This window comes from Propithecus coquereli, unplaced genomic scaffold (genome assembly GCF_000956105.1).
Source record: "Propithecus coquereli isolate 6110/MARCELLA unplaced genomic scaffold, Pcoq_1.0 Scaffold158, whole genome shotgun sequence".
In the NCBI taxonomy this organism is placed as follows: domain Eukaryota; kingdom Metazoa; phylum Chordata; class Mammalia; order Primates; family Indriidae; genus Propithecus; species Propithecus coquereli.
The window spans coordinates 1,491,885-1,514,414 of record NW_012140302.1 but is presented as its reverse complement, the minus strand read 5'-3'; the positions used below and the strand labels follow the sequence as shown (position 1 = coordinate 1,514,414).

Genomic DNA, 22,530 nt, shown 5'->3' with positions numbered 1-22,530 from the left:
TGGCGGTTTGTACTCTTTCTTTCCAATGAGAAAAAAAGGAAGCATAGTGGCTCCAATGACCAATCGGAGGAGGCGACGCCTGGTTGTCAGGCAGGTTTGTAAGAGTTCGGGCCAATTGGAGGCGCAGACACCGCTCGACCCGGGCGCAGCGCGCAGGCGGTGGCGAAGAGACGCGGAGCGGGCCGAGTGCGGCCGAGCAAAGCCGGAGCCGGAGCGGGGCCGCAGGAGCTGGGCCGGGTCCGGACCGGCCGAGATGCCCTATAAACTGAAGAAGGAGAAGGTGAGCGTGGCCCTTTTCCCTGCGCCTCCGCCTTGGGGCCTGCGTGGAGCTCTGGGAGGGGCCCGAGCCAGGCCCGGGACAGCCCCAGTCTGACCCTCCCGTCCGGCCCCCGCAGGACTCCTGGGGCCAGCCCTCCGCCCCCGCGGCTGGCAACACCCCCAGCTGGTGCCGCAGCTAGGACAGCTCCCCCACCTTGTCCCAGAGAGATTCACCCCACATACACCTCCCTCCCTCCCTTCCTTCCTTCTCTTACCTCTGGCCCAGGGTAACCTCCTTCCTCCAGATCCGCTCCATTTCCAGGTCACTCCCCTGCTCCCCCAACCCCGCCCCCAGCCCCAATCCTCCACCGATTTGGGAAAGCCCTTCATCTGAAACTGCACGTCCCTCCAGAACTGCCCCCTCCCCCCGCCCTGCGCAGCCCCTTCGCTCCTCTTCTTACCAGCTTGGAACAGCCACCCCACAATCCCCTATAGCCCCTTCTCCCTCCACGCCAAGCCCCTGACCTAGAACAGCGCTGCTTTCTCTCTTCTCCACCCAAATCTGGCCTAGGCCCCTCCCTCTAGTTCTTCCTTCACACACAAACTTGTAAACCAGGACTGAGCCCTCCTTTCTGTTGATGGAACCTCAGACCGTCAGTGCTGGAAGGGACCTCTGAGCGCAGGCAGTATAATCCCTAGTGGTACAGCTGAAGAAACTGAGGCCCCATCAGGGGAAGGGACTTGTCCAAGGTCACACAGCCTGCTAGAGGCCCAGCTGCAATATCAGGTCTCCTGACTTAAAGGTCTCTTCTGTACCAAAGCCCTCCCAACATCAGCTGGCTCCCAGGTTCATCCTAGACCAGTCACCTTTCCGAATCTGAGTAGGCTCCTCCCCTTACTCTAATCCTAGGATAACCTTTGCATTTTTCCTTTTTTGCATCAGTGCTGGATTTCTGCCTTTCCTGAGCCTGTCCTCAAATCAGGAATCAGAACTGTCAGATTAGTGTTCCTTCTCACCTTGCAGGCCAGCCACCCTTGGACACCCATGCCTTTGTCGTGATGTTCTGACACAGGCCATTTGTTAATGTTGTCTTCTTTCACCTTCCTCTTCTACCTCCATACCGCCTTCCCCTGTTCCTCATCCCTGCCTTTTTCTACCCTCTCTTTCCTGCTGTTGCTGAGGTCTGACTCAGAGGTGTGGTTCCTTTGAGGTACAGACTCACACAGAGGATGCTAGGATACCAGTTCCAGCCTCCCCCAGCTTCTCCTTTCCTGGGACTGGCCCCTCGTGGTGAGGGCTGGCTTGAGCCTGGTGTTCTGGCCACCTACTTGATGACTCCAGAGATATATTGCTCTCATTCGCCCTCTGACTGGCTGGGTTACTGAGCTACCATCTCTGACCCTATCAGTTCAACTTTTTATCTTGGGGCCATTGTATGTTCGCCAGGCATCTCTGATTGTGGCTTGTCCCTATAACCTCTCAGGGCCTGAGGTTCTGAGTATAGGGTTGGTGATGGTGTACGAGACATTGAACCTCCTGGGCTGATGAGCTGGACGGGGTTTTGTGCCCCTCCCAGGCCCTATCCTTGGGGAGTGGGCATGCCAGGGTGGTTTGGGCAGCTTAGTTACAAGTGATGCACACAGAAATCAGCCACACCAGGGGCTAAGGGCTGTGGAATTGAGGGGAACCTGGTGAGGTCCCCATTCATCTGTAGTTTTTAGTCTGATGGACCAGATGCTGTCCCATTCGTGAAAGCCTTTGCCTGTTAGCTGATTGTGAAGAAGAAGAGACATTCTTAGTTAGACTTGCTAGAACTGTGGGTGTAAGTAATTGGTTGGGAAAGGGTATTAGAAGGATTGGGGTGCATGGAGCCAGGCATAACTCTGAACTCCCTATAAGGTTTAACTTTCTGCCCTGGGTTTTTGGCTGCATTTAACCACCTTTAATGGTTGGCAAGTTCTGAGGAGGAGTGGGGTGACAATGTGACTGAGGTTTGCCTGGATGGGATGGGGGCACAGAGTGGGGTGGGTGGGTAGAGGATCTTTACTGCTAATCCATCACCTGTCCCCTTTCTCCTTCACATCTGCTGGTCCCAATCCTGGCCATCCTCCACAGCCTCCTCCCAAAGCCTTTCTGAACCCTCAGTCAGGAGTGAGCTCTCCCTCCTTTCCTGGATTTGCAGAACACTTCGTAGGCCACTTATGGCCCTTTTTTGTTTGGCCTTAGACTGGAATTAATTGTGAACAAATCTTTTCTTTCCCCTTGAGATAATAACTAACCTCCATTTTGGTTTGGCACCTCCCTTGTACACAGTTGGTGCTTAGTGGACAGGTGCTAGGTCAGTCTCTTGGGGCGATTTGCATCCCTCCCCTTCCCTCATGTTCTGATCTGGGTCTTATCTCTTTTATGTTCCTGAGTGGGGTGCCCCTGCTCCCTCCTACTTTCTTCTTGTTGATAATAATTGACCAGCATTAGAGTCTGCATGTGTCAGACACTGTGCTAAGGGAAGTGGGTACTACGATTGTCGTTATTTAATAGATGAGGAAACTGAGGCTCAAAAAAGCTAGAAAAGTTGCCCACGATTATATGGCTAATAAGGGCTGGGCCCAAAACACAGGGCTGGCTCCAAACCCCACCATTCTTACAACCATGGTGCTGTGCAGTGCCTGAAGTGTGTGCATTTCACCTGTTCTGCAGGAGCCAGGGAGCAAGGGTTGTGGGCCTGGTTCCCCCATGCCCACTCACACCCACACACCAAGGCAGCTGGATCTCTCTTAGGCACATTCCCTGAGAGAGATGTCTGAGACATCATGCTGAGCGCCGTTGGGTGGGTGGAGGGGTACAAAAAAGAATAAGCAGCTTGTGATCAAGTAGAGAGCTCAGACATGTACAAAGATGGGTCAGCTTTGTCCAAGAGGCCTACGTCTAGGGTGTATGCAGACACACACCTCAGTGTTGTGTCCTTCCTGCACCCTCCCATCCTTTTTCTCTCCACCCCAAGCTCTGAGCCCCTAATAAGCGGTCAGTGTGGCAGGCCTGGTCAGTAGGCAGTGGGAGAGTGCTCAGCCTAAAAAAGGGATCCTTTTCCCCTCGTGCTACTGTGTGGAGCTGCTCCACACCACACCTTTGTTCCTCCCCACCCACAAGAAGCCTTCCCCCTACTCCAGCCCACACAGAGCTCTCTTCTCCCTGAAATCCTTTTGCCCCCATAGTCACAATCACTCGATTTAACACTTCTCACTGAAGGGGCTTGGCTGCTATTGAATTGCAGAATCTCAGAGCTGGAAGTGATTTCCAAGATTCTCCAATCCAGTCCTCATTTAAAGCCTGAATTGGTTTTGCAGCATGCCTTACATGAGGTCACCCAGCCTCTGCTCAAATGCTCTCAGGGTTGGGGAGCTTTCATCTTCACTAGGCGGCCAGCTTTTGTGCAGCTGCTCCATGAGAAAATTCTTCCTTGTTTGGAGCTTCAGCCTGTCTTCCTGCAACTTCAGTCCATTACTCTACTGCCTCTGGGTCCATGGACAAGTTGCATCTTCAGTCCACATGGCAGCCCTTCATTTGTTTAAGACCCATCTTGCTCCCCATCCCCCATGACTCCTCCCTTCCATTGTTAACTATCAGAGTTCCTGCAGCTGTTGCTCTTGGGACATGCTTTTGAATCCACTCCCAGTGTGGGTTGCATTTCCCCCTAAGAAAAACTGGGATTCGTCATTGCTCCTCCCAAAGTCTGATGACCACAACTGAACCAGATCCTCTAGGATGGCCCTGTCAGTGCCAAGCACTCTGCACAGGTCTGTTAACAGGATGGAAGGTCATGTAAGCTACTGTGGCACCCAGGGCACCCAGATGATTTGTGTTGTGCTTCCAGTCAGACCTAAATCCCCAAGTCCTTTTCACATTTTCCCCATCCTGCCCCTGTGCAGTTGCTTTTTTTTGGCCCTTAGCATAGGAAGAGATGCTGGGCAGGCCAGGACTCTGAGCCAGCTGCCAGGTTTGCAAGTGAGACTTCAGACTAGTGCTCACGCTTTGTAACAATTAAGGGCTTTACCCCATCCCTGTCCCGGTGCTTGTCAACCGAAGTGCTCTTGGCATTTTGGGTGGGACAATTCCTGTACCTGTTAGCATCCCTGGGGCCTCCGGATTAAATGCCAGTAGTACCCTCTTGTCTGGGTGCTATTTGTGACATCAAAAATGCCTCCCAGTCTTCCCAGATGGCCCTGAGGGGAAAGTGGTGATTCCCTTCCCTCCAACATGGAAGCCTCTGGCACTTCTTTGACCACTTTAGCCAGAAGCCAGTCTGAGCAGCTCATTCCCTGATGGTTAAGGCATCCCACCCTGGTTCTGACCTGACCGAAGGGCCTCCCAGGCCCAGCCTCTGCACCAGCCTGGTGAGGTGAAAGATGAAAGAGCATTCTTATGCTTAATTAGTGTGTGTTAGGGATGACTTCCTAACCAGATTCTAAACTACTTGGAGGGGCTGAATCTGCCTTTGTCCCTTTGTATATACACCCCCCACCAGGCACAAGGCAGGTTCTAACTGATTGATTGATTGATTCAATTGGACAGAAGATAATTGCAACAAAGCTCTAAGGGGTCCAGATAAGGCCTTTCCCTTCCCCTGGCATCTGCTAACCCTACCTCCATCTTTTCCCTGCAGGAGCCCCCCAAGCTTGCCAAAGGCACGGCCAAGCCCAGCAGCTCAGGCAAGGATGGCGGAGGCGAGAACACTGAAGAGGTAACGAATGTAGGCACGGCCCTAGTTGTGGTACAGGTGCCAGCTTCAACTCTTTGATGGCTAGTGGGGTAAGGGATCCCAGGGGCCAGAAGTTACCTAGGCAGAAGGGAAGGTAGCTTCTATAGCCTAGGAGGGACCTGGACAGCCCATCTAGACTGCCCTCAAGCAAGATTTCCCTTTGGTGTAGACCACATAAGCTGTCTGGGTCTTCAAACTCCCCAGAGATTCCTTTGAGAGTTGTTTCTCTATCAATTTTGAGTGTTCAGAATTCATTTTTCTTACCATGTTTTTTTTTTTTTTTTTGAGACAGAGTCTCGCTGTGTTGCCCTGGCTAGAGTGCCGTGGCGTCAGCCTAGCTCACAACAACCTCAAACTCCTGGGCTCAAGCGATCCTCCTGCCTCAGCCTCCCAGGTAGCTGGGACTACAGGCATGCACCACCATGCCCGGCTAATTTTTCTATATATTTTTAGTTGTCCAATTAATTTCTTTCTATTTTTAGTAGAGACGGGGTCTCGCTCTTGCTCAGGCTGGACTCGAACTCCTGAGCTCAAACAATCCACCCGCCTCGGCCTCCCAGAGTGCTAGGATTACAGGCGTGAGCCACCGCGCCTGGCCAGAATTCCTTTTTCTTAGGGCAAAAAGCAGGGGGGTCCGGGGTCCTGGGGAGAAGGGTAAAAGTCCATAGGTGCTTGATTGGGTGATCAGTGACTTCAGCATGGCTGTGGGTAGGGCAGGGGGTTGGGAGTGCCTGGTGTCCCTGAGTCGGGCAGGACTACCCTTGGTCTCGATCAAATGGGAGCATGACTGAAGGACAGTCCTGAGCAGAGGTCAGTGCAACTCAGCAATCTCGGGCTATAAAGCAATAAATGGCAAGCCAAGAGAGCACCAGAGTGGGGTGGGACTTAAGGAAGTCCAGAGCATGTCCACGAAAGTTTGGGGGTGTGCATAACGGGTGCTTTGGATGGCAGATCATCCCGCGAATGTGTCCAGTGAGCACCCACCACATCCTACCTGGAAGCTGGTGATCGGTGCTTTCTCTGCTTCCTCCCTCCTGTGTATGGGCAGGTCTTGTGGTTTTTTGGGAGAAGTGATTGATTAACAAGCGTTCGGGGTTAACTATTTTAGATTTTTCTGGGTACTTCTGGTCTCTATCACCTCTAAAAAGATCCAAGTATTTTCACACCTGTGACCATTGTTTTAGGCCTCACTTGAATAATCAGAAGAAAGATATGGTTTTCCCTATTTTATAGATGTATAAGTTGAGGACCACAGAAGAGAAATTACTTCCTCTGCCTCATAGAGCAGTCTGAATGTCTGGAATAATCCTTATCACTCGGTACTGTGGCCATTTGTTCTCATTTGCTTCTCTCCCACCACTGTGAACTGTAGGGAGGGAGCTATGTGTTACTCTGCATTTCTTTGTCCCCACACCTGTGTCCTCACGCACTTGGTTCATAGTAAGTGCTTCTGGAAGACACTCTGGGCTCTGTCTCCTCTTCAAGAATGAGGACATTTGTGGGCCCCACAGGGAAGGTGGCTGCTGGCAACTGACATTTGAAGCAGGAAGAGAGACTTAGAAACAGGATTTAAAGGTAGAGAAGGGAATATTTAGGGGGCCGTTCCCACCTTTTGCCTACTCCTACTTCTTTAGTTATTAGATAGAGTGGATGTCATTTCCTTAAATTAGCCTTCTTTGGCCAATCACCCCTATCCCCGAGATGTGGTCAGGGCTCCTGTTAGTTGCTCTTTTGGCACCCAGTACTATGGTAGCACCTAAGCACAATTTTAATTAAATATGAATAATTCCTTGTGAATTTGTTGTTTATCAGCTGTCTCCTGTGTTAGCGCAGGAGCTCCATGAGGCTCTGGTCCACTGCCGACAGGCCTGGTACGGCAGGGCCACCCAGCATTTGAATGCACTAGTGAGTGAATACGTAAATGAGTGAATGAACAAATGAACCAGCTTCAGATTAGAGCTGGAAAGGACCTTAGGGTCTAACCCTCTCATTTCATAGATGGGAAAATGAAGGCTTGCACAGATTAAGAAGTATGTCGAGGCCGGGCGCGGTGGCTCACGCCTGTAATCCTAGCACTCTGGGAGGCCGAGGCGGGCAGATTGTTTGAGCTCAGGAGCTCAAAACCAGCCTGATACTAAAAATAGAAAGAAATTAATCGGACAACTAAAAATATATAGAAAAAATTAGCCAGGCATGGTGGCGCATGCCTGTAGTCCCAGCTACTTGGGAGGCTGAGGCAGTAGGATCACTTGAGCCCAGGAGTTTGAGGTTGCTGTGAGCTAGGCTGATGCCACGGCACTCTAGCCTGGGTAACAGAGTGAGACTGTCTCAAAAAAAGAAAAAAAAGAAGTATGTCGAGACCAAATGCCACAGTTTCTCCACTGCCTTCTGGACAAATATGCCCAAGGTAGTGGGTCTGTTTCAAGCCCTCTAGAAAAGGAGGGTGTTGAGTTCACCTTGCGCTGTTTTGTGAAAGGCTGCTCAGGGCTCACCTGTATGAGGCAGCTGCAGGAATTCTGCTCTGCGACTTGCCAGAAACGTACCCACGTATGGGCTGGGAGGGAGATGCTGGAGAAGTTGGGGCCAGGCTGTGAGGCTGTGGTCTTCAGAAGTTGTTTGGCACAGTCCTTCCCTTGCCTTTTTTCTAGTCCAAAATTTTGGGCTCTTCCAGCTAGATTTGCTCTGTGTCAAGCATTTACCAGCCTTTCTAATTGATCTACTAATTATAGCAGCCAACATTTGTTTTATTGAGCAGTTACTTTGTATTAGTTTCCTATGCTGCCATAACAAATTACTATCAATTCGGTGGCTTAAAGCAACAGAAATTTATTCTCTCACAGTTGTGAAAGCCAGAAGTCTGAAATCAAGATGTCAACAGGGCTATGTCCTTCTGAGGTTCTAGGGAAGAATCCATTCCTTGCCTTTCTCCTAGCCTCTCGTGGCTTTCGGCAGTCTTAGGGATTCCTTCGCTTGGATCACTTCGGTCTCTGCCTCTGTCTCTTCACACAGCATTCTCCCTATGTGTCTGTCTCTGTCTAAATTTTCCTCTTGTACGGACACCAGTCATATTGGACTTAGGGCTCACCCTACTCCAGTACGACTGCTATTTAACTTGATTACATCTGCAAAGACCCTGTTTCCAAATAAGGTCACATTCACATATTTTGAGTGGACGTGAATTTGGTGGGACACTGTTCAACTCAGTACACTATGCACCAGGCACTGTATTAAATACTTAGCATGCATTATCTCATTTAACCTTTACAATACTCCTGAGGTTGTTCAGTTATTATCATCCTCATTTTACAAATGGAACGGAAGCATAAACCTCTTTAAAGATTTTGTTGTTGTTGTTTTGCTTTGTTTTTTTGAGACAGAACCTTGCTCTGTTGACCTGGCTAGAGTGCAGTGGTGTCATCATAGCTCACTGCAACCTCAAGCGGTCCTCCTGCCTCAGCCTCCCAGGTAGCTGGGACTACATGTGCACAACACCTCACTTGGCTGTTTTTTAATATTTTTTTGTAGAGACGGGGGTCTCGAACTCCTGACCTCAAGTGATCCTCCTGCCTCAGCCTCCCACAGTTCTAGGATTACCGGCTTGAGCCACCATGCCCTGCCTTAAAGATGTTAAATGGCTTTTACTGAGTGAGTAAAGGCAGAGCTGGAATTCTACCCAGGTCTGTGTGGCTCAGGAGCAGGTTCTCTTATGGTCTTAATGAGTGATGTGCTGGCTCTAAGATTCTAGAAGAGAATTCTAGAATGAAAAGGAGACTTGGGAGATCAGTTGAGATTCCCTGTGACCTACTTCTGCAGATAAGGGTCTTTCCTGATCTGTCTCTGGAGAAAATAATTCAGTGTTGTGGACTCTTCTGTGTGCTGTGCCTTGTCTTAAGTTCTGGGAGCAGGGACAGAAGGAAGAGGAAATTATCCCAGTCTCCCCAAGTTTAGCTTATCCCCCCTGAGGCCAGAGTTGTTACCCTAAAAGCCTTTTTGGGCTTATCAGTCCTCTACTTAAAAATCTCTCTTGGCATGTTATTGCTGACAAGTTAAAATCCAGACTCATTAGGCATGGCACCCTTGGCCCTTCTGAGCTGGCCCCACCCCATTCTTCCAGTACCTGTCCTGGCTTCTCGTCCCACTGAACTTCCCGTCTTCTGATATGACAAGCCCCTTTATGACTCAGAGCCCTCATAGATGTGGCTCCATTGGCCTGGACTGCTTTATTTCTCACCTTTCTATTTTTGCGTATTAAACTCATGTTTATCCTTTAAGAGCCAAGTCAAAAGCCACCTCTTCAGGGACATTTTCCCTAATTCTTCCAGGCAGAGTTTGTAACTCAGCCCTCTATGTTCCTATATCCTTTGTGGCTCTCTGTTCTTGCATTTCCCTTGTACTATTAGCTACTTCTGTGTCTGTCCTGCCTACTGGATGTGAGCTCTTTGAAAGCAAGGGCAATGTCGTAGTCACTTTTTAATCTTTTTTTTTAATGGTGTAGTATTTACATATAAACTTTGAATCTTTAATGTTTAACATGATGTTTAGTGAATAAATGAAGGAAGGAAGGAATTAAGCACAGCTAGATAGAGCTCTAGATGTCACCATGGGAGAGACTGCCTCTGTGATTTTGGGGGGTTGTAAGCTAAAATGATCTTCATATTAGGCCAGTTAGTTCATTATGCAAAAGATATAACATTAAATCTTTGCATTTTTTCTGTTAATTTTATGTTTAGGCCGGGCGCAGTGGCTCACGCCTGTAATCCTAGCACTCTGGGAGGCCAAGGCGGGAGGATTGCTTGAGCTCAGGAGTTCAAGACCAGCCTGAGCAAGAGCGAGACCCCGTCTCTACTAAAGATAGAAAGAAATTGGCCAAACAACTAAAAATAGAAAACATTAGCCGGGCATGGTAGTGCATGCCTGTGGTCTCAGCTACCCAGCAGGTGAAGCAGGAGGATCGCTTGAGCCCAGGAGTTTGAAGTTGCTGTGAGCTAGGCTGACGCCACAGCACTCTAGCCCAGGCAAGAGAGTGAGACTCTGTCTTAAAAAAAAAAAAAAGAAAATTATGTTTCATCTTTCTCTTATACTCTCTATAGTGTTTAAATTATATTTCTAGCTCTTATTTTATTTATATTTAAATATTAGGGTTTAATTATCAGTGGTGGCCACGTTAGGATCAGGTTGGGCCAGGATTGGTTCAGAGTGTGTAAGTTTAGTTGGAATTTCCTGAGTGTGAGCATGGGGCATAAATCGAGAGTGGTACTCAACTGCTGGAGGCCTGAACCTAGGAAGACTTCTTGGAGTATGGATCCTGCTGAGAGTTTGGAAGTAGAAGAAAGAGGTACTTCAGGCAGGGAAGATGGCCTCAACCGAGTCCCGGAAGTGGGACTGGGCAGGACAAAGTAAGAAGTGGAGGGCGGATTGGCCAGCTTGCCTTTGGTCGGTGTCCACCCCTGCCGTGATGCCTGCAGAAGCTTCTCAGGGGACTCACTTGCCTCCTACCCCCAACCCAGGTGGGTGGAGAAGTCAGAGGCTGGGGCTTTTAGGAGAAGCAGTTGAACTTGTGAGTTGAAGTGAGTGGCTGACATATCCCCCATCTCCTTTCTGACAAGCATGTTTCCTAGCGAAGGGTGAACAGACAGTGGATGCCTCGTTGGGGATTGGCAGCCAGGGGCTTTGCTGGCTGACCAGCCTCTCAGATGCTTCTTGTATCTGGGGCCTGGGAGCCAGTGGTCCTTATAAGACCAGGGTGGTCCAGTGGACTTGGGGCAGGGCAGACTAAGCCCGCTCAGCTGCTCCCCGGCCCCTCTAGCCTTCAATAACAAAATCCTAGTTGGAAGGAACATTAGGCATCAGACTTATTGAGTGCTTTTTTTGGACATTATTTTTTTTAGCCATATAACCCTCTATTCTCTTGAAACCTTACTTGGAGAATGGTTGGAAAACCACTGATCTAGTCCAACTCCCTCTTTAATGGCAGAAAAAAATTGAAGGATTGCTTTTTCCCTTCTGGGAAGAATGCCTCCTTTCTCTGGCTGTCCCCTCAGCATGAAGTTCATGGAGGTGCAGGGTGTCTGCATCTTACCTGGGAGGACAGAGAGAGACATGTTTTTCCTCGGAGTCCTGTTTTCAGGCTGGCAGTAAGTCCCTTACCCTAGTATCACTGATGTTTCTCCCTCCTGACTCTGCTCCTGATGCCATACAGAGCTCTATTCTGAGGGCTCCTGAGTTGGGACAGGAGAGGAAAGGCCTATGGGGAAGAGCCTGGGCAGGAACTGATTGGCTCCTGGTCAATCATCCAACCAAACATTCATTGAAGGCCTGTTAGGTGCCAGTGCTGGGGGGACTCAGATGGGTGCAGACCAGGGCCCTGGCTCTCAAGGGACTTGCCATCTAGTTGAGGGGGTGACACATGAATAGACTGAGCAAGAGGTGTCACTAGGGCATGTACAATCACAGAGCCAGTGGAACAGACAAGTAAAATCAGGGGTGGGAGGTAGGCACCCAAGGGCTGGAATGATCTGAGATGACTTCTTGGAAGAAGGTGGAACTTAAGCTGAGTCCAGAAAGATGCAGTGATTTCGTAGGTCCCCCATTTTCAAACAAGGAGGATAATGGACTCAAAGGAACATTTGAGGTATGCTAGCTTAAGAAGGAATTTTCAGGCTGCATTCCTAAAATCCAGGTATAGGAAATAATAATAGTATTATAGTAGCAGTAGAGGGTAATCTTATAAAATGCTTATGTGCCATGTACTGTTCATTTCAATCCTTATTATAGTCCTATAAGGCAGGTTCTATTGCTATCCCCATTTTACAGATCAGGAAACTGAGGCATAGAAAGGCTATATGACTTTCTGGAGGTTGCACAGCTAATAAGTGGCAGAGCCAGGAGTCGAACCCAGGCAGGCAGTCTGGCCTTGAGAACTGAGCTTCACAGAGATTTTGGTTGTTCCTAAGGCAGGGAAATGGAGGCCTGAAGCAGGGGAGGGTCTAGAGGCACACCAAGCGCTGGTCCCCCAACCTTCTGCCTTTCTCCCACCACCACTCCCCAAGGTGTGACTCATCTACTGTAGGTAGACAGGGAGACCCCAGACTCTGGGGTGTCTTGCATTGTTTCTCTAAAGTCACACTGGCTTAGTGCTGGTAACACAGGAGAGGGGTGTAATGACTGACTGCTCCTGGCCCCCTTCCTCGTTCCCCTAGTCAAGTTGTTGTGAGGCAGAAAAGAAAGCAAGATGGCCAGAGTGGTAATGAGCGACACTGACCCACAGTCCTGCCCAGATTGGACCTAGTGCTCCTCTTCCATTCTCTCATCCTCAGATAGGTCACAAGCTTGACGTAATCATTTTATAAAAAATTCAGAGTATGCAAAGGATAATATCTCTGTCTTCCTCCCCTCTCCCATCCCAGAGGATTTCAAATTCTTCCATTCTTATGGTAAGGAGTAAGAATTTGGGGTCAACAATAAGTTAGGGTATACTTTAACTAAAAGAGTGGAACTGGAATGTTCCTAACACAAAGAAATTATAAGTGCCTGAGGTGACGGATAACCCAGTTACCCTGATTTGATTAATACACATTGTGTGCCTGTGTCAAAACATCACATGTACCCCATAAATATATATGACTTTTATGTACCGATAATTACAAATAAAAGATTAACCAAAGAAACAGAATTTGAGATGGGGCTGGAGAGAAGGGGGGATGGCGGGTATGAAGACAGCAGGTCACCTTTTCCTGTGGCATAGGAACCCAGCTGGACATGGACTCTGTCCTCGGTCCTAGGGCAGTCTCTGGTTAGGGACAAGGGCTGTCCTGGAGCTCAGCCTTTCTTCTCTCCCAACTGGGGGTTACCTGGACAGTCCAGGAATGTCTGTGGGCAGAGAGCCCTGTAAACACCTGTGTTTAGGCTTTAGAAAATGGGCTTCATGGGGCTCTGACACCCAGGTCTGGGGGATAGCTGTATTTTCCACATTATAAAAGCAGTGTCGGCTTGTAGAAAATTTAGAAAAGTGGAAAAAAGTAATCTATAATTCTGCTACTATAGGAGATAGTCATTAACACAATGGTGGACTTGTCCTTCCCTTTTCTGAACCTAGTTTTTGGTTCTGTGCATGTGTTTTAATGTGGGTGAGCTCATTTTGCATATATAGTTTATATTGTCCTTATTTAATTTAGCATAGGAAGCAATTTTCTGTCAATTATGTAGTTTTAGGCTTTTTGCTTTGTTATACATTTTTATCATTATGGCCAGGCTCAGTGGCTCACACCTATAATCCTAGCACTTTGGGAAACTGAGGCAGGAGGATCTTTTTTTTTTTTTTTTGAAGTTGGGGAGTGAGGAGGGGTCTTCAATTTCCTTTTTTTTTTTAAGACAGAGTCTCACTCTATCACCCTGGGTAGAGTGCAGTGGCGTTGTTATAGCTCACTGCAGCCTCAAACTCCTGGGTTTAAGCGATCCTCCCACCTCTGCCTCCCAAGTAGCTGGGACTACAGATGTGCGCCACAGTGCCTGGCTAATTTTTCTATTTTTTTTTTTTTTTTAGTAGAGATGGGATCTCACTCTTGCTCAGGCTGGTCCTGAACTCCTGAGCTCAAGTGATCCTCCGACCTTGGCCTCCCAGAGTGCTAGGATTACAGGTGTGAGCCACTGCACCCAGCTGGATCTCTTGATGCCAGGAGTTTGAGACCAGCCTAAGCAACATAGTTTGACCCTGTCTCTACAAAAAAATTTTAAGAATTAGCTGGGCATGGTAGCATGCACCTGTAATCTTAGTTACTTGGGAGGCTGAGGTAGGAGGAGAATCGCTTGAGCCCAGGAGTTTGAGGTTACAGTGAGCTATGATGATGTCACTGCATTCTAGCCCAGGCAACAGATTGAGACCCTGTCTCTTAAAAAAAAAAAAATTATCACCATGATAACTCAGACATTCAGAAAATCAATAATACTACTGGGCTTGTAATGAAAAGTACAGCCCCTGCCCTGCCCCAGGCCACTCTCCTCTCATTGCTCTGTGGCAACCACTTTCCACTGTGAGCTCTTTTCTCAGAGATTGAGTTTTATATTTCCAAATTAGATTCTTTTACTTTTAAAAAAGTTTTTTTTGAGATTTACATATTATCTATTGACTTTCTACTGTGGAAAATTAAGGCCTCAGTGTTCTTATGCCTCTATGCAGACATTTCTCCTCCCAAAATACTTACCACCAACTTGGGGTCAATTACTATAAAATATTTTTCACAGCTGAATATGTTTTTCACAGCTGTGATTACGTTTATTACATAATTTTCATAAACATAATTTTAACTCCATGTTATTCCATTTGTTTATTTTCTTTTATAGATGAGGCTGTTAAAAGTATTTGTACACAAAGCTTTTTATAAAATTTAGGATTCTTTTTCTGGGGGGAGACAAAGTCTTTCTCTGTCACCCGGGCTAGACTGCAGTGGCGTCATCGTAGCTCACTATAACCCCAAACTCCTGGGCTGAAGTGATCCTCCTGCCCCAGCCTCCCGAGTAGCTAGGACTACAGGTGCACGCAACCACGCCTGGCTAATTTTTTTGTATTTTGTAGAGATGGGGTCTCGCTCTTGCTCAGGCTGGTCTTGAACTCCTGACCTCAAGCAATCCTCCTGCGTCCGCCTCCTAAAGTGCTAGGATTATAGCAGTGAGTCACCACGCCTGGCCAAAATTTAGGATTTTTATTAAGCTAAATTTCTAGTAAACTACTGAGGCATGGGAATTAATTTCTATTTCTTACCTTTTAATTGAAGAATGTCACACATTCAATAAAATAATCTTAAGTGTACTGCTCAAGGAATCTTTAGGTACATGGTATGTATATGCTATGCACCACCTCCCAGATCCAGTCAAGATGTAGAGTGTTTCCATTACTCAGAGGTTCCTCATGTCTTTTCTCAGTCAGTAGCCCCCACCACTCACCACTGGGAAGATAACCACTTTCCTGACTTCTCTATCAATCCATCAAATAGTTTTGCCTGTTCATGAACTGGAATGGACATTTTGAAGGCTCTTGATGCACAGGCAGTGGGCATCATTTTGGGAGACACGACTTCTTGACTGTTCCCTGCCAGGGCTACAACCCATAGTTATCTCTGTGACCCTGGCCTGAGCGCCTTCAGGGCAGGAGACAGCTGTTCGCTGCCCAGGCCTGTACAGGCACAAACAGCCGGGGGGGGTGGGGGAGGCCCAGGCACAGGGTGGGAGGCGTATGTTGGGGAGTGGATTTCACCGGATTACTTGTTTGACCAGGCCCAGCCGCAGGCCCAACCCCAGGCCCAGCCCCAGCCACCATCATCCAACAAGCGTCCGAGCAATAGCACGCCACCCCCTACACAGCTCAGCAAAATCAAATACTCAGGGGGGCCTCAGATTGTCAAGAAGGAGCGACGGCAGAGCTCCTCCCGCTTCAACCTCAGCAAGAACCGGGAGCTGCAGAAGCTTCCTGCCCTGAAAGGTACTTACAAATGGTCAGAGAGTGGTTGTACAGAGCCTAGGGGGTACGGGGCATTGGTGGAATGGAGGCTTTGGGGTATTTTGGAGGGAAGGGAGTTCCAGAGAATGTGAGGGAGCAGGGGTGTCAGGGAGTGGGATGCTGGCGGGGGGGCTAAGAGAAAGCTGTGGAAGGCGAGCAGGGCATGGCAGTGAAGGGAGGAGAACCTGACTGCTGGCCCCCACAGATTCGCCAACTCAGGAGCGGGAGGAGCTGTTTATCCAGAAGCTACGCCAGTGCTGTGTCCTCTTTGACTTCGTGTCAGACCCACTCAGTGACCTCAAATTTAAGGAGGTGAAACGGGCAGGACTCAACGAGATGGTGGAGTACATCACCCATAGCCGCGATGTCGTCACCGAGGCCATTTACCCTGAGGCTGTCACCATGGTGGGCACAGGGAAAGGACGCAGGGGGCAGTGGGGGGTGGGGGGTGGAGAAGCCTGGACAGAGCTCTAACCTGGCCCTACCCCTCAGTTTTCAGTGAACCTTTTCCGGACGCTGCCACCTTCATCAAATCCCACCGGGGCCGAATTTGACCCAGAGGAAGATGAGCCCACCCTCGAAGCCGCCTGGCCACATCTCCAGGTACCAGGGCAAGGGGGCAGCCTGGCCCTGGCTGCAGGGAATGGGGGCACGCTGAGGCCTGCAGCAAGGGGGATCTCCCAGGCCTTGGGAATACCCCCTCAGTGGATGCTCCTTTCCCCCCACAGCTCGTGTATGAGTTTTTCTTACGTTTCCTTGAGTCTCCTGATTTCCAGCCAAACATAGCCAAGAAGTACATTGACCAGAAGTTTGTCCTTGCTGTGAGTCCCTGAGGTTCCCGTCCTCCCCACCTCTTTCCATTCCATGAACTCTAGCCCCAAGCCCCACTCCCCTGTGTCCCAGCTGCTCTGTTCCCTTATGCTGACTATACTGGGCTTCAGCTGTGTCTGGCACAAGACTGTGAAGAGTTAAAAAAACCTACTCTGCCCTTGAGGAGCTTCCAGCATGATGGAGGGAAAGAAATTAGCAACACAGTACCTCCCCCCGCCCCGAGTGGGGTATGTAAACACGCATACCCAAACATCACTTTGGGACTTTGGGTAGAGCAATGTAATAGAATTGCAAGACTTGTCCTCACTCCCTCTCTTCAGAAAACCTCTGCGCTTCCCCTGGCAGGACCTATGTCACCCTAGCCCCAGCCTTTCCTTGGCTGCTGCTTCACTTGCTGCCTTTCCTCCCTCTTGCTCCCAGCTCCTGGACTTATTTGACAGTGAGGATCCTCGAGAGCGGGACTTCCTCAAGACCATTTTACATCGCATCTATGGCAAGTTTTTGGGGCTCCGGGCTTATATTCGTAGGCAGATCAACCACATCTTCTACAGGTGAGGCCAGGAGCCCAGGCTCAGGAGTAAAGTGAGCTCCTGCAGAGGTGGGGCAGGAGCAGGGAGGTAGGGGGGCTCTGTAGAATGCTGGAGGGACATCAGGGTTGTCAGGAGAGCCCTTTTTCTTCCCTCAGGTTCATCTACGAGACAGAGCATCACAACGGGATTGCTGAGCTCCTGGAGATCCTGGGCAGGTGAGAGGTGTCGTTGGGGCACAGATGGCTGAAAAAGGTTGGGGGATTGGTGCGTTCAACTCAGCCCTAACAAACCTCCGTTAATTCCTAGCATCATCAATGGCTTTGCCCTGCCCCTTAAGGAAGAGCACAAGATGTTCCTTATCCGTGTCCTGCTTCCCCTTCACAAGGTCAAGTCCCTTAGTGTCTACCACCCTCAGGTGAGCTGCCTTCCTCCTGATGATCCCTAACTCGGGCGGCAGAGAAAAGAGTGGTGGGAAGGTATTCCAGCTGGGATAGGGGAGGCATAGGGAACAGGTGGGATAATTCTTCCTCACACCTCCCCTTCCATTCTGGGATCTTATCTCTGCGCTGAGACCTGGGACCTGCACCTCACCTTTCTACCTCAAACTTTTGCAGCTGGCATACTGTGTGGTACAGTTCCTGGAGAAAGAGAGCAGTCTGACTGAGCCGGTAATTCCCTTTCTGGCCCCAAGGGCTACCTCTTACTGTCACCAGCATCACTTGCCAGTCTGTTCCTATTGAGCAGTGCCTTAAGCAGGTGCTCAGGAGCACCTGATAGGTAACGTGGCTTCCTCTCTGAAGGAAAAGAGAAGCCTATCTATACACTTAGAAAACAAATCCAAGCCAGAGAAACATGAGCAGTTAGCGGAGGTCATCTAAGCTGTGCCCACCGGGGTGGGGGAGAGTGGGCAGGAAAGCTTCCTGGGGAACCAGGCAGGTGTAGAGGATTTTATCCCCATGTCCTCCTCTTTTCACAGGTGATTGTGGGACTTCTCAAGTTTTGGCCCAAGACCCACAGCCCTAAGGAGGTGATGTTCTTGAATGAACTAGAGGAGATTCTAGACGTCATTGAACCTTCAGAGTTCAGCAAAGTGATGGAACCACTCTTCCGCCAGCTTGCCAAGTGTGTCTCCAGCCCCCATTTCCAGGTGAGACTCAGACCCAGCATGTCCCAGTCCCTGCCTCCCAGAAACTGAGGTCTTGAGTGAAACAAGCAATACCCTCCTTGAGTCCCACCTCTCCCCACCAGGTGGCAGAGCGTGCTCTCTATTACTGGAACAATGAGTATATCATGAGCCTGATAAGTGACAATGCTGCCCGAGTCCTCCCCATCATGTTCCCTGCACTCTACAGGAACTCCAAGAGCCACTGGAACAAGTAAGGTGCTAGGGTGGGGATCTGGTTTTGGAACCTTTGAGAGTGTGAAAGAACTAAGGAGGCAGGGGTCTTAACCCGGTCAGTCAGCAAAGGGGACTGGTGCCCACTGAGTATCGACAGGAACTTGAGGGCCTGACTAGAGAAGAAACATGCCCATGTGAGAGAGCTCCATGATACCAAACAGCAGGGTAGCAGCCTACGTCCTTCAGGGCAGCTATTCTGCAGGTCACATCACAGCTTTGGAGGCATAATTCTCTGCTATGGGAAGCTGATGTGATCCTCTTACACAGTATGTGTAAAGAATCCTGGAGTTGTAAAGACTTTTCTGCTAAAAGTAAGGGCAGTGCGGTCTATGCAGATGTAGTCCATCATGCTGCTAGGAGGCCATTAGTGTGGGTTAGAGAGTGGGAAGTGGTGGGAATAAGGTAGGCCTTGGAGCATGGAGTGGGGGAAGGATGGACAGGTGGACCAATATTTGTAAAGACCATGAAATGCCAGTCTCAAGTCACGTGACTTGGCCAGAGCTATCTGCTTATGCTTTAGAGAGGTTTATGAGATGGGAGCAGTAAATGAGAAAACTCCTAGCAGAGACACCCCTAGGAGAGAACAAATTGGGGTCCTGGCACTAAGGGCAGGCTCTGGCCTCCTATACCTCATCTTTCTTCTGGGTGGCAGGACCATCCATGGACTGATCTATAATGCCCTGAAGCTGTTTATGGAAATGAATCAGAAGCTCTTTGATGACTGCACACAACAATACAAGGCTGAGAAGCAGAAGTGAGTATCTCTCTCCCTGGGAGACTTTCATCTGCTACCACCAGCTCACTTTGGTTCTCTCAAGCCCGGCCCCAATTCTACTTTTGCTCCCTCAGGGGCCGGTTCCGAATGAAGGAAAGGGAAGAGATGTGGCAAAAAATTGAGGAGCTTGCCCGGCTTAATCCCCAGGTGAGGTTTTTCTGCCACTGCTATGAACAGAGGGGCCCATGTTGAGTTGGGGAAGAGTTTGCTGGAGGAGGAATATGAGGCAAACAGGCCCACAAACGTCTGAAGTGGCTCTCACCACTCATCCATGCCTCCTCTCGCTCTCAGTATCCCATGTTCCGAGCTCCTCCACCGCTGCCCCCTGTGTATTCGATGGAGACAGAGACCCCCACAGCAGAGGACATCCAGCTTCTGAAGAGGACGGTGGAGACCGAGGCTGTGCAGGTGGGAGGGCACAGTGGGTGGGGTAGATTCAAAATAATAGCTCAGGAAGGGAGAGGAGACGAGCAGCAGAGCCAAAGAACAAGGGGAGGAAATAACACAATTCACTGGGAACTGGTCACCATTCCTCTCCTCCCTATCTACACACAGATGCTGAAGGACATCAAGAAGGAGAAAGTGCTGCTGCGGAGGAAGTCGGAGCTGCCCCAGGATGTGTACACCATCAAGGCACTGGAGGCGCACAAGCGGGCTGAAGAGTTCCTAACTGCCAGCCAAGAGGCTCTCTGACCCCCTCACCTTCCCCCACAGGGCTACAGCCCACTCAGCCCTGGGACGCTGCCCTAGCCCTCCACCCTCTGTTCCCTACTGGCTGACTTGGGGCAAGGCAGCGCCTCTGTAGCTACTCTAGGGAGGGGATATGGGCACTTGAAGCAGGGACACCAACAGAGTGGTCCCTCTTCTCCCCAAAATGTGTTCATGCCTCCCTGTGGCTAGTACAGAGAGGCTGGGCACTCAGATGCTCAGTGCTCAGACAACCTGGGGATGCCTGTTCCCTTCCTGCTCCTAACCCCACAGCTACTTGAGGCTGCTCTGAGAAATACACAAACAGGAATACATACGCTCCTCTATTCCCTTCATTCTCATTTGAGTTCTCTCCTCCTCTCTCTCCCCTGCAGAGGCATGTAGGGAACAGCAGGAGATTATTCTCACCAAAGTTACGTCAAGCCCCATTGGCCCCTGGAGTGAGTAGCTGGAGGGAAGCCAACCCCCAGCAGCACAAATAGGCCCCCAGCCCCAGCAGTGTGCAGGTTGATGGGGTTATATTATGTCCTCTTACCCACTGCCTGACCAAGACAACATGGGAGGTCAAAAAGAGAAAAGTATATGCTATGGACAACAAGTGATGAATATAGGGCCCAGATGGACAAGAGGGGGGATGAGAAAATACCCTATCCTGTGCCCCCTCTTTGGTGAGCAGCAGCCCTGGGATCACAAACATGGAAGGGACCACCCTGGGGCTGACTGCTTTCCTATGCTGTTGGTTCCCATAGCTAGAAAGAAGGAAGCAGGGAGCAGTGCCCCAAGCATAGCTCCCGCCAACACCTATTTATTTCCTTGTTTCTGCTGATGCTGGAAAGGCCCTCACTTGTCTCTTTTAGGACCTTGGAGGGGCAAGGGACTGAGAAGGGCTGGACCCAGGTTCCAGGGCACAGGCAGTATGGCTTTTGGCTGTGTACATAGGGTGCTTTATTCTCCACAGAGTGATACAAGCTATGGTGGGTTGGGCTTGGGCCGATGTCCCCTTATGTACAGAACTGAATAAAGTGGGTCTCTGAGACGAAGTCTGATTTGCCTTGATGTGGAAAGAGAGATAGTGAGGATGGAGATGGACATTACAACCAGGGATGTGTTCAGTCCTCTGCTGGCTCTGGCCTGGAATGTAGAGAGATAAGGCAGCTTTCAGTGTGGTCACTTCCAGGCAGGGGACGCCTGCCGGGCTTGGAGGGCTTTCTGTACCACATCTTCCCACTGGGCATCCGATATCTCCCGAGCCCAGGCAGGAACCCCTGGCGCAGGCAGGCTTACTCCAGCCATCGTCCTTTTCACCAGCTCTACGTGTTCTGAAATCACAGCCAGAGACCAGTTAGGGGATAGAAACAATGGGACAAGTTGCCCTTCCCAATCCTTGAACCAACCCAGAGCCTTTGGGCTGGTGGGGGTCACCAAATCCATCTTGTTATGTCTAGACAAGCCTGCCCATCCCCAAGTCTAGCATAACTGCATTTCCACCTGGACGCCAAAGTCTGCAGAATCTCAGTTTATAAACTATCTTTAGAAATAAGGTGTTCCTCTGTAACATCCTTCTACTGACTCAGCCCAGTCCATGTCCTTCATAATTACTCCAGAGTGAAAGAATGATCTCTCTTACCTGGGTCCATAGGAATAGAACTGTGGTTACTCAATGCTGTAGCTCCACCCTCATCCTCATCCTCACTCTCTAATGGTGGGTCTGGCAAATGAAGCCCCAGGGCCTACGGAGCCGGAGAGAAGACAGTTCAGGTCCAGTCTTTCAGGGAACCGACAAGCTTCACCTACTCAAGAACACCCTCCTCCACCATACCTGGATCCGATCCTGAATGTCACCAACTACATCTTCTCCATGCCCCACTGGTGCCAGCTCCACCTCTTCTTGTTCAGGATCTTGGTTGAGGGGCTGGTAGGAGTAGCCAGCTGGGCCTGCCCCCGTTTCCTCCTGCTCTTCCTCAGGCTCCTCACTGCTCCAATCCCCAGTGCCTTCTGAAGGGCCCTGATGTGGCCCCAGTTCCTCAGTCTGATTGGGGAAGATACGCTCAGGGCCCATGGTGTCTCCCCCTAGAACTACTGCTGCCATCCGGGCAGGGGCTGAAAGAACAGGGAGGCAGGAGGATAGGGACTGGATGAAGCCACATTCATTCTCTCATCCAGCACGCTGTGGTCTCCTTTTGCGTCTACAAAACCAGCTTCCAACCCCAAGGTTCTTGCATCCCCCTCCCTTCCACCCTTTCACTCTTTTAACTCCGAGTCGGAGCTCTTATCTTCAACAGGGCCCCACCCGCCTTGCTCTGTCAATTCCTTAATAAGCCCAACCGCAGGCCCTGCAACCCCCTAAAAGTCACCCCTACCAGAAACCCAACCCCGCTTGGGAACCCGGGGTCACCAGACTTCCCCAGACAGGCGTACCCACCCCTTCTCCCCTATCCTAGGGGTTCCCCTTCGTACCGCCTGACAGACGCCTTTCAGGCCTCAGGGGCAGCGTCCCCTACCCGCCCCACTGAGTCTACGCGCTGTGTCTCCGCGCGTCTCACCCGCTCAGAGCCCGCGGCCGAACCCTCACCTTCACTTCCGGCGGGGCAGGACGTGCCGGGGCGCCTAGTCCTCCAGCCCCGCCCCATGCTCATGATTGACGCTAGCGAGGACAAGGAGTCCGCCCCTTGCCCGCCTCCGCCATCCCCTGCCCAGAAAACAAAGGACTACATTACCCAGTGACCCTCTCGTGCTTGACACACATCTGCACATGCGCAGAATGTCTCCTTCGGTGCCTG

At 50.2% G+C, this 22,530-nt stretch overlaps 2 protein-coding genes across 3 annotated transcripts; one reads left to right on the top strand and one right to left on the bottom strand.

Moving 5' to 3' along the window:
* Positions 1–82: 82 nt before the first annotated feature.
* On the top strand, positions 83–20,786 carry PPP2R5D (protein phosphatase 2, regulatory subunit B', delta). Its single transcript, XM_012640849.1, has 16 exons — positions 83–280; positions 4,920–4,997; positions 15,285–15,489; positions 15,713–15,912; positions 16,000–16,110; positions 16,236–16,328; positions 16,759–16,889; positions 17,024–17,083; positions 17,175–17,283; positions 17,483–17,536; positions 17,845–18,015; positions 18,117–18,244; positions 18,920–19,021; positions 19,117–19,189; positions 19,334–19,450; positions 19,598–20,786. The coding sequence occupies exons 1-16, from the start codon at positions 254–256 to the stop codon at positions 19,733–19,735; spliced, it is 1,797 nt and encodes a 598-aa protein (XP_012496303.1). The 5' UTR covers positions 83–253; the 3' UTR covers positions 19,736–20,786.
* On the bottom strand, positions 20,672–22,390 carry MEA1 (male-enhanced antigen 1). Of its 2 annotated transcripts, none has more exons than XM_012640851.1 (4): positions 22,294–22,390; positions 21,570–21,850; positions 21,378–21,480; positions 20,672–21,069 (listed from the first exon to the last, which is right to left on the bottom strand). In XM_012640851.1, the coding sequence occupies exons 2-4, from the start codon at positions 21,837–21,839 to the stop codon at positions 20,918–20,920; spliced, it is 525 nt and encodes a 174-aa protein (XP_012496305.1). In that variant the 5' UTR covers positions 21,840–21,850; positions 22,294–22,390; the 3' UTR covers positions 20,672–20,917. The 2 variants fall into 2 exon arrangements, with proteins under 2 accessions (XP_012496305.1, XP_012496304.1); XM_012640850.1 differs by lacking the exon at positions 22,294–22,390 and adding an exon at positions 22,208–22,287.
* Positions 22,391–22,530: the final 140 nt, after the last annotated feature.